At 39.1% G+C, this 17,903-nt stretch overlaps 1 protein-coding gene across 1 annotated transcript in view; it reads left to right on the forward strand.

Annotated features, from left to right (window-relative positions):
- Nucleotides 1–5,638: 5,638 nt before the first annotated feature.
- LOC139712598 (uncharacterized) overlaps nucleotides 5,639–17,903 on the forward strand; it is a 100,820-nt gene continuing 88,555 nt past the window's right edge. The window contains exon 1 of the mRNA XM_071624407.1: nucleotides 5,639–5,882. Within this exon, the coding sequence (XP_071480508.1) occupies nucleotides 5,639–5,882 (244 nt within the window). The remainder of the gene's footprint in view (nucleotides 5,883–17,903) is intronic.

Raw genomic sequence — 17,903 nt, forward strand, 5'->3', positions numbered from 1 at the left:
GCTGTGACCAACCAGTGACCGTCATTGGGTTTCTTGACCACGTAAGACGGGTTGATGTATTCGACAGTGACGCCAATATCCTATGGCCGTGCAAAAATGCCAAGTTCTTCGAGGTCATCAAACGTTTCCTGCAACTCAACAAGCTTGTCACGGGAATACAAAAGGAGTCGGCCCTTGCGCTGAGGCGGTTCCACTGGGCCCATGTTCACAACAGCCTGGAATGGTCCGGAAGCATCATTATAGCCCTTGAATGATGAAGTGAACACTCCATCATATTCGGCGTGGAGTGCCTGGAAGGCACGCCTTGTCTGAGAGGGAAGAACCCCGTCTGGATCAACAGCCACTGACTCAAAAGATCGGCTCGTGGATTGATTCCCAGGAGGCTGGGCAGATGGTGCCTGCCGATCAGACATAGGTGCTTGCAATTGCCCTGCATCTGCCATGCCCATGGGGTTGACCTGGCACAAATGTGAATTGCGGCGAATAACGCAGGGAGCATCAGATAGATTGGGAATGCGGATCCTACCAGCTATGCTTGGGACCACTTTGGGAACTGGGAAGCATTCCTGCAATTAAAGGGGGAGGTAGGAGGGAAGTCTGTTCGAGGCTATACAGCAAGGATGTCATCGGACTCAAACTGGGAAGGCAACTCAAGTGCAAGGAACTCCCCTGGCCAGAGATTTGTGGTTGTCGCAGGAGCACGGAGAACGTGTGCTCATCGCACAGCATAACCAACTTTGGACTTAACAGTGGAACCATACAAGTACACCGTGCCATCATCCAACATAATCTGGCGCTTAGCGGGTCGAAAGGCTACATCATTGCGCTCCATAAATGGAGTCCCAGCAAAGACCTCAACATCTAGATTCTCCATAACTAAGCCCTCATAATGGAAGACATGTTTATCACGAGAAAAGGTGAGACGAGTTTCACCAACAACTTCCAAGGGGGACGAGGCATCAGATTGGCGAGCCGACTGGGAGGTAGTAGTCACAGTACAACCGAGGGCATGTGCTGTAAAGGCACGCAACATGTTCCCTGTAGCACCACTATCAACAGTTATACGGACAGCATGACGATTGCAAAAGGCATCAAAGTAAGGGGACTGACGCACTTGCACACGGAGTGTAGTGGAGGGTTCCTCACCATCTAAACCAGACTGGGTACCTTGGTCAACCTGAACATCCTGGGGGTCTATGCTATCAGCAAGTATCCCATCACAGCCTGAAGGCAGAGGGTGCATGACTTGGCAGACTTGGCACGGGATTGACTTTGAAATTGTGGTTGGGAATGCCTAGGAGTAGAATGACTACGACTGCGCGGGGGGAAAGGCAGCAGCACGCATGGTTCTAGAACATTCAACTGACTCGAGGAGACTGGTAAGGCTTGAGAAATCTCAGGCTTCAGAGAAGCAAGGGTACATGACCGGAGATCTGTACCATATCTTTGTTTGACTATATGTGGGAGATCCGAATGTAACAACTGAAGCCAATGCAGCACTATGACGTTTTCGATATTTGTCGTAAGCTCTTCATCTTCCTTGATGAGCTCACCGTGGTGAGTGATTCCCCCACCTGAGGTCAAAAGATTATCTTCTACAAAGGCAAGTATCCTTTGATACATGTCTTCAGGTCGTTCATAGGTTTCTAACTCGATGTCAGAAAACTCAATGAAATGAGCTCCTGTCGACTGAAAGCCATAGTGAAGGCGAATTGTTGACTAAATGTCATTTCAAGAGTTAGGTATATAGAATTGCGCACTGTGCAGTTACTAGCAATCACAGAGCAGAAATTTGCAATCTGGCCAAGCATGAGATCAAGCATGACAGCCTTTTGTTGAGTCGTCTTCCGAGATTCTGAGGGGACAGAGCTAGTGTCATCAAGAAAACCTCTATTAGAATTTGCCTTTGTCTTTTTTTACCATGTTACTGACTCACCGAGAAACGGTGCAAAGTTGGGATCTAGGTTTAGAGTGTACAGGAGAGTCTGTCTCCAACTTTTGAGTGAGGTGAAAGTCTCTATCTTGCCTAGACACCATTGTTGGGGTACCTTGGGCATAGCACACGCCATTTTAGAGGTGTGGGACTGGACACTACTGGCCAATTAAGTGATAACTATGAGTCAAGGTTGTAAAAACGTACGTTTACAGTGGACCTGGCTGTCTATTTCCAGCAAAACTCCTCCCAGAGTTGGGAAAGATTCCACTTAGACTGTGGGCCAGCGCTGCCACCACGCAATAAAGGAGAGAATACTGGATGATCTTCGATCATGTAAACAATAGCTTTATTCTTGTTGATCAACAGTAGTGACAGTCAGCGCCGTATATCAAGAGAGTCAGGCCAACTCGGTTTTCGGCTCATGAGTTTTGAAGCCTGTGATTGGTCAAAACGGGTCTCGATCTTTGTGGAGCCATGCCGTTACTAAAGTGCGCTCATACGCAGTGCCCATTGTTAACTACCCCTTATTTGGCTTGGTTATTTTGTTGCGTTTGAGCGTACACGCTGATCCTGTAACGCATAATACGCGCAGTAACGACATGGCGTCCAATTTAGCAGTTGGCCAGCGCCATTACCGTAAAACAGACAAACATAAAACATCGGATTTAGGATGCGAAAAGAACACTCCACTTTATTGGAGATCCAGGCTGAAACATGGTTACAATACTGTCGCCTCTAGAGGGCGTCTAAACAACACACAATTTATACTGGCGCAGACTCTCTTTATAGGGCTCACACCCGTAAATACAATGGACCGTCCCAGACCCCTTCACAAATTCGTACCAAAGATACCAAAATAAATGAAGAAAAAAATTAATTAAAAATCAATGATGTAGTTTGGCAAAAAACTGAATAGCTGTAGATATTGAGTATGAATTCCTCTACAAATTGCATTTTGGTTGGAAGATGAAAGCTTTTCTGGTGGAATTTGAGGGGACTATATTTCATTGGGTACGTGTACGGAAAATGGGTGATATTTTGAGTGACAAGAACTCGTAGTCTGGCTTTGCGGACCCCTGGACAGAATTTGAACTGAATTATCCACCCTGAGAATTTGATGGATGAAAGGGTATATCTAACTTAGTGAAGGTGAAACACCCCATTTCTCCCAGCTATTTTACAGAATTTTTTGAAATTTGATTTTTAACACACATCCCTATGGGGAAATATTTATGGGTGTGAGCCCTATAGGGCTCACACCCATAAATATTTCCCCATAGGGACCTGTGTTAAAAATCAAATTTCAAAAAATTCTGTAAAATAGCTGGGAGAAATGAGGTGTTTCAGCTTCACTAACCTGGATAAGTTAGATATACCCTTTCATCCATCAAATTCTCAGGGTGGATAATTCAGTTCAAATTCTGTTCAGGGGTCCGAAAAGCCAGACTACGAGTTCTTGTCACTCAAAAAATCACACATTTTCCGTACACGTACCCAATGAAATATAGTCCCCTCAAATTCCACCAGAAAAGCTTTCATCTTCTAACCAAAATGCAATTTGTAGAGGAATTCATACTCAATATCTACAGCTATTCAGTTTTTTGCCAAACTACATCATTGATTTTTAATTAATTTTTTTCTTCATTTATTTTGGTATCTTTGGTACGAATTTGTGAAGGGGTTTCGGACATTCCATTGTATTTACGGGTGTGAGCCCTTATAGTGAAGGTCATATTTCTCATTTGACTTTTAAACATCATAAATGTGTTTTTGATGATATTTCCACCTACATCATATGGGAAATTACACATTCAAGGGTTGTAAAGCTTCTCAAAGGGACACTTTTGAAACTCACACCCTTTGAGGGTTTTTAAAAAAATAAAAATGTAGTGTTGATCAGTTCTTCATAAGATGAATACCTAGATGCAGGCAGTAATCTTTGATTATGGGAGTGTCATCATCACATTATTGCCTACAAAATACTTGAAAAGACTTTGTTTTGTCAAACAGACTAACTTTATGAATTTTGACCTGTTTCAGTGGTAGCCAAACAAAGAAATACATTAAAATAACACAGTCATTCAAAGTTGTGTGATACTGATGACTGCTATGTACAAAGATCTATCTATACCACAACAACACAACAACATAATAAGAAAACAAATTATAGCCAAACAGAGTTGGGGGGGGGGGGGGGTAGAGGAAAGAGGTGGGGGGGGGGTTAGGAAGGGGAAGGGGGAGGGAGGAGGAGATCTGACACAATACGTCAACATAAACCAGCAGAGTTTGTATGGGATGAATACTTCCCATAGACTTGTGTGCATTGCATGCATCCTCTAATAGTGAAGGTCATATTTCTCATTTGACTTTTAAACATCATAAATGTGTTTTTGATGATATTTGCACCTACATCATATGGGAAATTACACATTCAAGGGTTGTGAAGCTTCTCAAAGGGACACTTTTGAAACTCACACCCTTTGAGGGTTTTTAAAAAAATAAAAATGTAGTGTTGATCAGTTCTTCATAAGATGAATACCTAGATGCAGGCAGTAATCTTTGATTATGGGAGTGTCATCATCACATTATTGCCTACAAAATACTTGAAAAGACTTCGTTTTGTCAAACAGACTAACTTTATGAATTTTGACCTGTTTCAGTGGTAGCCAAACAAAGAAATACATTAAAATAACACAGTCATTCAAAGTTGTGTGATACTGATGACTGCTATGTACAAAGATCTATCTATACCACAACAACACAACAACATAATAAGAAAACAAATTATAGCCAAACAGAGTTGGGGGGGGGGGGGGGGTAGAGGAGAGAGAGGTGGGGGGGGGGTAGGAAGGGGAAGGGGGGAGGGAGGAAGAGATCTGACACAATACATCAACATAAACCAGCAGAGTTTGTATGGGATGAATACTTCCCATAGACTTGTGTGCATTGCATGCATCCTCTATAGGGCTCACACCCATAAATATTTCCCCATAGGGACCTGTGTTAAAAATCAAATTTCAAAAAATTCTGTAAAATAGCTGGGAGAAATGAGGTGTTTCAGCTTCACTAACCTGGATAAGTTAGATATACCCTTTCATCCATCAAATTCTCAGGGTGGATAATTCAGTTCAAATTCTGTTCAGGGGTCCGAAAAGCCAGACTACGAGTTCTTGTCACTCAAAAAATCACACATTTTCCGTACACGTACCCAATGAAATATAGTCCCCTCAAATTCCACCAGAAAAGCTTTCATCTTCTAACCAAAATGCAATTTGTAGAGGAATTCATACTCAATATCTACAGCTATTCAGTTTTTTGCCAGACTACATCATTGATTTTTAATTAATTTTTTTCTTCATTTATTTTGGTATCTTTGGTACGAATTTGTGAAGGGGTTTCGGACATTCCATTGTATTTACGGGTGTGAGCCCTATATACGATACTGGTGCCAGTCACATATAATGCAATAGACACTAGGTGGCGCTATTGCGCTATAACCACCAGTAGTATAGGCCAATGTCTACATAACAATACACTGGCGCAGGCGCAGGCACATGATGATCATGTTTTCACTCTCTCTCATTTCTAGTCACGACGGTATCCTCTGACGGACTAACATTTAACCTGGAATCTGGAGAGAGCGCAACCATCTCATCCCCTAATTATCCCCAACCATACGACAGCAACACAAACATTACCTGGATGGTGTCTGTTCCAGAGGGATGTGGCATGACTTTGCGCTTTGACAGTTTTAGTACAGAGCGTAATTATGACAAGTTCACAATCAGCGACAACCCGGACTTCTCATGCGTGACCGAGTTCTCAGGGCCATCTGTCCCCACCAGCACTGACTATGATTTCAGTTTTGCCTGGATCAGGTTTCGCTCTGACTCATCTGTAAACTTAAATGGATTTGAGGCAGTCATTTCAGCAAGATGCCCAGAAGGTGAAAATGTTTCTCTCTAAAAAATTTCCTCCAAGTATTTTTTTTTCTGATAACTGCATATTATTGATCTGTTTTATTCAATGTTTTTATTTGACTGTTGGTGATAAAGTATCTGTCTTTTTTAGTAATTTGTGTGCAACATCACCCCAACAAACGGACTTCTTGAAGGTAATATAAATGACGCCTTCTAAAAGGAACTACTTCACACAAAGGGTGTTTAGTCAGGCTTTGGAAAATTTGAATCACAGTTTTGAATTTTCATAGAATTCAGCAGATACTAAATCAATATGTGTGTTATGGTTGGTGTGATTTTAACGGGGGTGGAGGGACGGGCCAAATTGACCCCTCAGTAAAAACTTGGTCTCAAATAGCCCAGATATAATCATAAAATACTTGATTATGCCACGTACATGGATTGCTTTCACAAACAACAGAAAGCGAAATGTCAAAAACCTCAAATGCTGCTGAAACTTTTTGCGTAATCAGTGTTCCTGTCCTTTTCTGAATAAACCAGTTTTTGTGCAGCTTTTCGTAATATCGATATTCACCATTCATGTTTTTTTTCATTATAATTTACTTTCCTCAGAGGCCCTCGTTTTCGAATTTTCATAACTAATTTGTATTCTATTGTAGAGCTTCAGAATTTCAAACGGCTATTTCTAATTTGAACTCGTTTTCATGTGTGTGGTATCTTTTGAAACATTTGAATATCATTTGTTGGTTTTTTTCTTTTTTTTTCCGTTTGCCTGTTCCAATTTACTTCATCCAAATTCAACGAGGACAGATAATGTATTGCCTTGATGACTACGCTACATTTCATCATTATGTATCATTATTATTATCATTACGTTTTGTACAAATGTGCATAAGAATTATAAAAGAATTATTACATAAGATTATAGATATCGTATTTGTGCAGGCATGCAGACTTATTGGAATGAAATGCATGTCTCTGCCTTGCATCAGACTGTCACCATTGATAAGTTTTTCCCATTTCTCATTTTTAGTCACTACGGCTGCGTCTGACGGACTAACATTTAACCTGGAATCTGGAGAGAGCGCAACCATCTCATCCCCTAACTATCCCCTGCATTACGACAGTAACACAGACATTACCTGGACAGTGTCTGTTCCAGAGGGATGTGGCATGACTTTGCGCTTTGACAGCTTCAGTACAGAGAGTAATCATGACAAGGTCACAATCAGCAATAGCTCGGACTTCTCCGAAGTGACCGATAAGTTCTCAGGGCCATCTGTCCCCACCAGCTCTGACTATGACTTCAGTTCTGCCTGGATCAGGTTTCGATCTGACTCGTCTATAAACTTAGATGGATTTGAGGCAATCATTTCAGCTAGATGCCGAGAAGGTGAGAATATTTCTCTTTAAAAGGTGGCTGCACGTATGTCTTCTGATAACTGCATTTAATTGATTTGTGTTTTTTAGGTGATACACTCTTAAAACATCCGAGTCAGAACTGACCCGGAACTGGGTCCGTTGGGGTCACACACCGTTCCGGGTCAGAAATGACAAGGAATGGCTAGGGGTCAGATATGACCCATTCAGAGTCATGAATTGGGTCAGGGTGACCCTATTCGGGATCTTCATGACCAAATTCCAAGTGATTTTTGACCCGGAACGGTGTGTGACCCCAAAGGTCCCAGTTCCGGGTCACTTCTGACTCGGATGTTTTAAGGGTGTACGCTATCTCCGTATCACCTCTTGAGTTTGTACTGAATCTTCCTTTATTAGGTCATTGTGTTTGTCAAACTCTTCCTATATTTTTTTATTAGGTGATACGCTATCAGCGATAACATATTTGTGACGTCATCTAGGCGCCATTTTGTGATTTTTCAGATACAGTCACAATCATGATCGATCATAACTTCGTAACAGAATGTCATGTCTTTATCATTTTCGGTAGACATAGAGTTCAAGTCACGACTGATGGTCCTGTAGGCCAACTATGTTTATTACCTGGGTCATCATGATGCTAATGATCATGTTAAGATGCTAAAAAAACGACTTTCCAAAGGGAGATCTCGAAGTTTCAGACAATTTTAAGCGTTTCAAAAATGTCCGCGCCTACGCATCCGTCCGCACGTTTTCGCGCGCACAGGGCGTTAGCAACATGAAAAGGCACCTTTTCTGACTGATTTGGATTCCTAATACATTTAGTGACAATATCCATTAATTTCCGATCGGTTTTGACCAATAACAAGGGAATGTCTGGCGTCAAAGTCAAAGTCAAAAATTCGCGCGAGCGTCTATGCGCAAATATAATGAAAAAATATGTATTTGTTTTTTTCGTCATAACTCTTGAAAATGTCCAGCAACCCTATGTTTACATTGCATATTACAAAAAGCATATGACCCTCATAGCAGAGACACGTCAAAACGACGTCTATTTCACGTCAGTGCTGTCGTCAGAACGACGTCATTAACTGTCGACAAAAATACGTCATTTTGCTCAAACGAAAGAAGTAAAAAGACGTCATATTTAGACGTCAGAATAATATGTCGTCTTAACGACGTAAAGAACAAAGATAATGGACGCCATTTCAACGTCTTAGACTGACGTCAAAATGTATCTTTGCTCAAATGGAAGAAGTCAAAAAGACGTCATATTTGTGACCACTGTCTAACGTCTAGATGGTCGTACAAAGACGCCTTGGTAATAATGACGTCTAGATTACTACTTGAATGACAAAATATCACGTTAGAAGAACGTCATAAACATGTCGTTTACAATTTCGTTTTCAATTTACGACTTCTTTATATGTATTGGTACTGACAAAACATGTCCTAAAGACGTCACTTTGACGAAAATAAACAAAAAAAAGAGACATCAATTTGACGTTGTTTTTTTTAGCCAAGATACATTAATTACTATGTTACTTACAAGATATAACAAAGGTATGGGCATCTTAAGGTACAATCCTACGAATCTAACAGTCTATTCCTTAAGTCCTAAATCCTATTCCTATGCCTATACACTGTACCTACCACCTATTTCCAGCCACTGCACTGTTGCATCACGTTTATTTATAAACGGGCAAAAAGTAGTAATGTTTCATGACCTGAATACTAAACTAGACCACAATTTTGTGAGAAGTTCAATAAAATATGAAAATATGTCTCCATAACACACGGTTGGATTAGTTCCAATTAGATAATAATAAAATGTACAATTTCTGACCCAAGTTAAAGTTTAAACCAGGAATAGATATTTTAATTATTAATGGTTTTTTTTCATAAACTTCACCAGTTTTTGCATATCAAATTCAATCGCATGGATATGCATGATCGACACAGTAGCGAATCGTATGACGTGATTATGACGTTGTTACGACCAGTCACAAGCAAAGTCATTGTCATAACAACTGCAACGTATTCAATTTTAATTCGTAAAGTATTTTGATGTTTATTTCTATTTCCAACATTTTCCAAATTATTGATTCTATTTTATTTTGTTTAAAAAATCATTTCGATTTCATCATTCATACTTGATGATAAATTGAGTATGTCGTTATTGGTTTCTAGCTATGCGATATTTCAAACATCTCTCAAAAAAATATCGGGACTCTAATTATTGTGTTTAATTCCTATAAATTAAGATAAACTTCAAGAATATCATATTGCCTTCATGATATCATTATACTCGTCCCTTTTTATGAAAATTCATGATCGATATAGAAACCACCAGAAGCCAAATTCCAACTTGCATTTATTGGTATCAGATTTCCAGTTTGGTTCATGAGTTTACATAAATGTGTACTAATCATTTGTCGTTGACCTACACTCAAAAAAGTCATTCATGATTTCTTGTTTCGAAGTCGTGCAATATCGTATAAACACACACAAAAGAATAATGTATACATTTAGAAAGTGGTGAGAAAATGGAGCTATGATAGCATTTCATCCGTATGTACTTTATTATATCAGCAGAACCATAATGTCTACCATCAGAGAGAGAGAAAAAAATCAACCCATAACTCCGATTGTCAAGTAATACTGTATATACATTCGTTGAAAAGATCGTTTTATTGTGTGTTTTCATTTGGCGAAAGACAACTTCATTTTTAGGCCCTAATGGTAAATAATCAAAGGAAAGCCACGTTACCCGATATTAAACAAATTCATTATCTTTTCATTGAATAGATGGAACATCGAGCATCACATAAGAGTTATAAACGCTACTGACGAGTTTTGTACGACGCATGTTCATAGGCAAAATCCAATATGGCCGCCATATAGGTTTAAAGGTCACTTGCATTTGAAAACATAAAAGGGTTACAATCATTTAAAAAGTCAAGTTAAGAGGATTTCTGGGTCAAAGAATTCGAATATGAAGTTGTTTTTATGGTCTGAAGTCAATTTTTCCTTATAGGGTCACCTTAAGGTCATTTAGGAGTCAATCCATTGTATTCATAACATTTTATTGAAAAAATGGCTTGCCCATGGTCAATATTCCAGGAATTCCAACCTTATTAGAATTGCAGTTGTCGACGGCTGAAAAAAGGCGTATTTCTTGTGAAGGGCGCCCTCCGGGGCGGCATTTTTGCAAAATCCAATATGGCTGCCACCTACGTTTAAAGGCCAGTCCGTAACACAAAAAAAAACCCTTTAAAGTGTTACAATAATTTGAAAAGTCAGCTTTAGAGGTTTTATGGGTCAAGGAATTCGATTCTGAAGTTGTTTTTATGGTCTGATGTCAACTTTTCCTTATAAGGTCTAAAGGTCATTTGGGGTCAAACCATTATATTCACAATAGGTAATTTAGAAAATGGCTTGCTTATAGTAAATATAGGAGGAATGCCAGCCCTGCTAATAGAATTGCAGTTGTTGAGGGCTGTGGGAGAGGGAGAGGTGGGCTTTCTCACGAGTAACATCAATATATCTGTTTTCGTGTTAAGACTTCAAACACTTGGTATGCACTCATGAATTATAACAAAAACCCCTTTCTGAGAGAAATTAGGTTTAAGGGATCTTACTCAGATCCTTATTTCACAGTCAAATTTGAAGACTTGGTAACCCTTCAATTTCATTTTTAATGATTACTTACGGTAACTTTTTTTCAGCATCATTTCAATCATAGCTTAATATAATATGGCTACACAAGCTTTTAAGTGAGGTTCGCCGATCTGTCCAAAGCTATGGAATATCATAGTTCATGTCACAATCATTCTATTAACTCTTTATGTGCCATGGTGGAAACTCCCTGTGTGCCACGTTATTCTGAGATACGAAGGTAGTCGTGCTTTGAGAAAGAATTTTGTTTTTCCGATCTGCATAACTTCTACAAATTTCTGCTAAGATGGGCATAGTAGTAGGCAAAGTCAAAGAGGAATGCCAAGCTTTGTTACGATATAAATTGTATGACAAATCTATTGTCAATTCTTCTTTTGAATGACCAGTTTCTACATTACTGTAAAGGCATGACTTTTGCACATAAAACCGTGACAGAAACTTAGAATGTACAAGCAAATCTAGTTGGGAACATCGCTTGATAGTTGACCACCACATATAATGCAAGTCGTATATAAGAGGAATAAAAGCACGAGAAACGTTTTCATTGTGCCGCTGGATCAGCAGTAATTAGCGGTTTATCGATCGGTCTTGGCGGCTTTGTTTGTTGAGCAGAATATGCGAAGTTGGCACGCCGTCAACTGAGCAGGACGTGCGAACGTGGCACGTAAAGAGTTAATTACATTACAGGCGCTAAAAGGAAATGTCCTCACCGACTGGTCATATTTGCGGAATTCAATATACATGTATTTGCATTTGTTTTAATGACAGCCAAAAGAGCTAGTTAGAATTATGGGTAATGCCCTTTAAAAGAGTTTTCAAGATTTCATTATTGGATTATTACTTTCATCTTCATCTGCAAGAAATGCAATAAAACATATATACATATATGAGAAATAGAATCCTATTGCTACCTAATATATTAATTGTTTAGCAATAAGCGGGGGGGGGGGGGAGGGAGCTACTCCCTATATTACCAGCGTCCTTGACGTTGCCACTAAAAAGAGGAGTATTTTTATTTCTCTGTTGCAGTTCAGGGATCCTCAGTCACAATAGATATTCATAATTCAGATTTAAATTCAATGGAATAATAATTATGAAGATCACTCCTACTCTGGATGAAAAAAAAAGGAAATATGTCGTGTTTTAGAGAGTTTTAGTACATCAGGTTGGCATCAATTTGCTATTTTCGAACTTGTGTAAGAAAGTTCGATTCTAAAGTCCTTATAGGAAATGTATGTGCCTCCACATCTAAATATGCCGTTCAGAGAACATGAAGGTCCTGGTTACGCCATGTAGGGAACAAGCATATTTCACAGGTGCCACAGTGACACCATTTCAGGGTACAGATTAGTTATGCTATAATACAACTTTCATGACACCTTCTTGGGTCTATTAAGATTCTTTCCAAAGTGCTTGGACGCAAATTGGTATGATATCACAAGACTTTATAAGTTGGTATCTCGTTGGTCTGAAGACTGTAGGTTGCAATTCTACTCTCCGCAGCATCTCTACGACGTACGTCTCCTGGAGACGAGCGCAATCTCCAGGATTCCCAGGAGAATTGAACATTTCCGATTTTTGCAGAGACAATTCCGTCTTCCAGCTTGTCTCCGAGACGTCCCTGTGAAGTTTCCATCACTGTGGGCATGTCGTGGGGACTAAAATTGTCTGCATCATCTTCGAGATGTCCCCTCATCTTGTGGAGACCGTAATAACATAATGGGGATGAAAGGGAGAAGTCGCTGAGAAAAAACGTCTTTGATAAGTCCCTGCGACTGCAAAAGCCGTGCCATCATCCCCGTGACTTCCAAGAAAATAAGTTGTTCCTTTGTTTGAAGACGTCTTGGACGTCACCCTGTAAATTGCGTTAGTTTTGACAGCGAAAATATTTTCTTCGAGACGCTGGCATTCCGACAATAACTCCTCCCGTCAGATAGGCCCTCAATCCCCCACCCCTTCCCACTTTAAGTTTGCAGCAATATCAAACTACTGACCATGGCCCATCTCACACCAGCTCTACATTGTGCATTTTCACTTTCATTCATTCATTCATTCATTCGTTTAATTTCATTATTTTTTTCCCATTTCCATGTTTTCTACCTCCCAATGCATGCCTTGAAACAGCTGTGGTGCAGTAGAATGAAATTTGGTACCGAAGCATTGCTTAGAGTGGCTGATAGTACTAGTAATTGCCATGTACCTGTGCCATCTTTCCTCCAACTCCACTCCCTGAAGTCAGGGATCACATCAGATAGGATGGTTTCTGATGATCTGCTCCCACGTTATGACGAGATGATTGCCTACCCTCGTTGATGCAGGCTTCCCCATAAACCTTGTTGCTCATCAGTCCTTGCTGGACATGACAACGATTATCAAAGTAGTTAATGTGTCAGTGAGCTCTGGTTTGCTGACCCATATTACTTAGGCATTTTGCATGCCACATCAAATCAAGTCTGAAGTAATGTCGCACCCTGCAGTGCCTGATGTTGGGCTCTGGAAGAGAGGTATGCTGTACAGGAAAGAGCTGAAAAGGCCTTTATCTTTTCAATACTACGACCCACCCGTAACTCCTTCAGATCAAAGGGATTTAAAAGCACACTGCCGAAAATGTGATGCTATGCTCATCCGTGCAATTGTATACTGTTTTCAGAAAATGCTTTCAGAAAACATTATGTCTTCCTTTGTAAGGATATCTTTGCATAGATCGCATCTAAGTTGTTGGAAAGCTGAAGGGTTGTGAGATCACAATTCCTGTTGGATATCTCCGTCTCGAACCAGTTGCTCAGGATGAGTTGTCCGTCCCATTTATTCTTGGATATCTGTGCGCTGATAAATGAGGGCAGTTCTTTATTTTTCAATCTTAATTTTCAGGAAGCCGCTACGCTCTTCCAAACATAATTTGAGATTTGATTGGAGCCATCACCATCTCTTGTCAGAGGACTGCACAGTGTCGCTGTGTAAAAATGTTAAGATTATTTTCTTCAGGATCAGTATCCCATACAACATCAATAGGTGTTCAGTTTCCCTAGTCATTTGCGTTTTCAGTAAAGAAACGGTTTCATTTGATAAAAAGAGAATAGAAAAGAAAAGAAAAAGCCTTCAGCTAAATTGTCTTCACCTACTCTGATACGATTCTGCCATTAAAGGACTTTAAAGGACAAGTTCATCTTCAAAGACATGCGGATTGAGTGAATGCAGCAATATTAGTAAACACATCTGTGAGAGTTTGAGCAAAATCGGACAATCCGTTAAAAAGTTATGAATTTTTGAAATTTCTGCTCAGTCACGGCTGGATGGAAAGACTACTATAGCTTGTGATGTCACATGAGTACAACGATATAAAGAAAGCGTAAAGAAAATTCAACATAAAAATTATTTCCATTTTTCTCGCATAACAAAAGAACACTCGACTTCTCTCTTTCAGAAGGCAGGGGGAATAATATCACCCTTAACATACGTCAGTAGCAAGTCGAAAAAATGTGCACTTTATTCAAAAAGTAAAGTCTTGTGAAATTCTCTTTTTATTTTCCTTATACGCATGTGACATCATACACTGTAGTAGTCTTCTCTTCCAGCAGTGACTGCGCAGATACTTAAAATATTCGTAACTTTTGAACGGATTGTCCAATTTTCCTCAAACTTCCATTGATGTGTTCTACTAATATTGCTGCATTCTCGCAGTCCTAATGTGTATGAAGGTGGACTTGTCCTTTAATGATCGAATTTAGTTAACTGCCCCCAGAGTACTGGTCTGACCTGGATTGAGGAGCTCGATTCCCCGGAAGCAAGGGAGAGCAGGCATACACCAATTTCAGCAGGAGGAGAATCATATCGCTTGCCAGCTGGAAAGTTATATAATTGACCATGAAAGGTGACGAGGTGGCTCAGTCGGTAGCGTATGGCTTGCAGTCTAAAGACTAAGAGTGTTCCGGCGCGGGTTCGAATCCCACTTATCTCAAGTCTAGCTGAGCAATGGTGTGTGTTGTCATACCGTCCCCTCTAGTAGAGGCACAACACTTTGCACCTCATCACTTGGATATAAAAAGTGGAAGTCCCTTTTGTGAAAGAATCACAAACCCAGACACATTAAAAGATCCCGAATAGGCATTCCGTTATCGGAAAACTCAAGGTGCATAAACCGGTAAGGTGGTCCACCCCAAGTACATACAACTGACCATGTTGCATACGGGCTATCCAGCTATCTCGTCAGAAGGAAAAACGAAGACAAAATAAGAGAACGCGTGTTTATCACCCGCTTTGCCATTGCCCCCTGATTCGGAACCTTGGAATAGGATGGCGGCTGTATTTAAGCATGTATATATATGTATATATATATATATGTATATATATATGTATATATATATATATATATATGTATATATATATATATATATATATATATATATATATTGAAACAAAGAAAGGAAAAACTGACCAGAAACAATTGATAAATAGTGAAAACTTTGAGCAAAGAAAATGAGAAAAGAAAACGAAACCGATAGAAGCCCATTTTCTCTGCTCAAAATTTCAATATAACCATATATAATGAATCTTACATATGTTTTTTATTTATTTGTCATAATCATTATTGATATGTAGGAGGATAGAACCGTTCTTGGCCCTAATTGACCATTGAAGGAGTATGGGAGAGATGACAAATGGGACAAAATAGGTACCAGTGAATTGCAGTTGAATGCTCACAAAAGCCATTTCGAAAAATGCACAAAATGCCTTATTTGACCCAGAAAGTGACCTTGAGAGGTAATAGTGACCTTGAATTGCAGAAATGATATTCAGAATCACATTCTCTAACCCCGTAAAATCTTCCACATGGGATTCATGACATTAATCAACCTTTTCAATTTGTGACTGCAGTTGACCTTTAACCCGGATGGCGGCCATATTGGATTCCACCAATATGGCAGCCCCAAGGGTTTTTAGTCTTGGCGCCCATCAAAAATCGAAAAAGTATGGTACAAGGGACGTATGAGCCAAATTTGGTGCTTTTGGAAGAATCTGAACCAAACAACCCATTTTGAGCCCTTAGGCCCCCAACTAGTCTGGAAAAGTAAACTTTCTGGTCATAATCATAAAGTTGTAAGAAATTGTACACTTTTGTTACGTTATTCAAATTTTCAACTTGTGTTATGAGCACATATTTTCTATTCCAATTGCGCATACATTATAAATTATTGGAAAACTAGTTTAGTTAACAATGTCATAAAGCATTACAACTTTTTGCCCGTATATACACGTATATCAATTTCAATTCAATTCAATTCATTTATTTTCATACTTCTCATTTATGAACATTACAACAGAAACCAGACAAGTTCTTTTACCTTGTGAACAATGTGCAGAAAACAAACAATATACATGGTGATAACACAGTAATTACATGTAATGATAACTGGTCAAAATCGAAATCGAAATGGGGTTGATCAAAGAGAAGTATGACGGGACCTACATGAAAGCTAGCTTGTTTGGCTGTAAGCCCCGAGTAATCAGTGTTTGTGAAAAAGAAACGGAGAACGGATAGAAGATAAGACCAGAATGATGATGTAAGGTTGCCAAATTTTATGTAATAAAAAAGAAGAAGAAAACGAAGAAGAAGAAAAACAAACAAACTATACATTAATATGAACTTACTGTGACCGAGCCATCATTATTATACAGCCTACTTTGGTATATATACTATGAACTATTGTTGCATTAAAACTTTCACCAGGATATGATCAGTAAGACACAAAAAGTAACATGTACAACTATTAAGCCATTTGGTGCCTGCCGTCAAGCTCTGCATAGAAGGTTAAGGAGGGGTAGAGGGAAAGAGGAAGAGAGGGAAACGACGTAGAATGTGGAATTGCTAATGATGAATTCAGAGAGCCCGATGGCAAGACCCTAAATGGAATCTGCAACGTGTTGACAAAATGTTTGATTGGACAATAACATACCACAGTATTACATAAGACATTACGACTGTTCAGTGTCTGCAAAATATGCACTCAATAAAAACTCTTTTAATTTACGTTTAAAGGAATATAAGGACGAGCAGCTTGTTATTTCGGGGGAGAGGTCATTCCAGTATCTAGGGCCCGTATACATTATCGTTTTTTTAGCGAAAATTGTTCGAGTACGTGGAAGGTGAAATGCGTCACTTTGGCGGGTAGGATAATTATGAATCAAATAGTTTTTTCTGAACATGCTAGTAAAAACACCCGGTAACTCGTTGGCAGAAAATTTGTACATAAATATGCCGACGTTGTAACTGAACAGATCTGATATTTTCAGTATTTTATTTTTCAAAAATAAATCATTCGTGTGGGACAAATATCCGACATGGTTGATATTTCTGATGGCACGTTTTTGAATACGGAACAGTATATCAAGAAGATTTCTAGTTGCATTCCCCCACACAAGAATACCATAATTAAGGTACGGAGTAATCAAAGTAGAATAAAGATTAAGCAGAATTTGACTTGGAAAAACACTCTTAAGTTTATTAAGAACACCCGTATTTTTAGAAAGAATATTACTTAAATAATTAACGTGGGATTTCCAAGATAAATCACTATCAATAAAAAGCCCTAAAAATTTTATACTACTGACTTGATTTAATTCAGTTTCATTAAACTTAATATGAAAAGGAAGGGTTTTAAGACTATTACTAAAAAGCATACAATGAGTTTTATCAATATTAAGTGACAATTTGTTGGCGTATATCCAAGATTGCACAGATTTAAGTTCTTTATTCACTGTGTTAACAAGAGTATAAGGATCTCTGTGTGTAAAAAACAGATTGGAGTCGTCAGCAAAACATATAAAGGAAAGAATTGGCGAGGAACTAGGAAGATCGTTAATATACAAAATGAACAATAGTGGGCCTAGTAAGGAGCCCTGTGGAACACCACATGAAATTAACTTTAACTGAGAATCACGGCCATTTATACTCACAAATTGTTTTCTGTTTGATAAATAATCTCGAAACCAGT

This window comes from Diadema antillarum, unplaced genomic scaffold, assembly GCF_040938485.1.
Source record: "Diadema antillarum isolate AM-2024a unplaced genomic scaffold, OU_Dant_1.0 seq00001825_RagTag, whole genome shotgun sequence".
Classification (NCBI taxonomy): Eukaryota; Metazoa; Echinodermata; class Echinoidea; order Diadematoida; family Diadematidae; genus Diadema; species Diadema antillarum.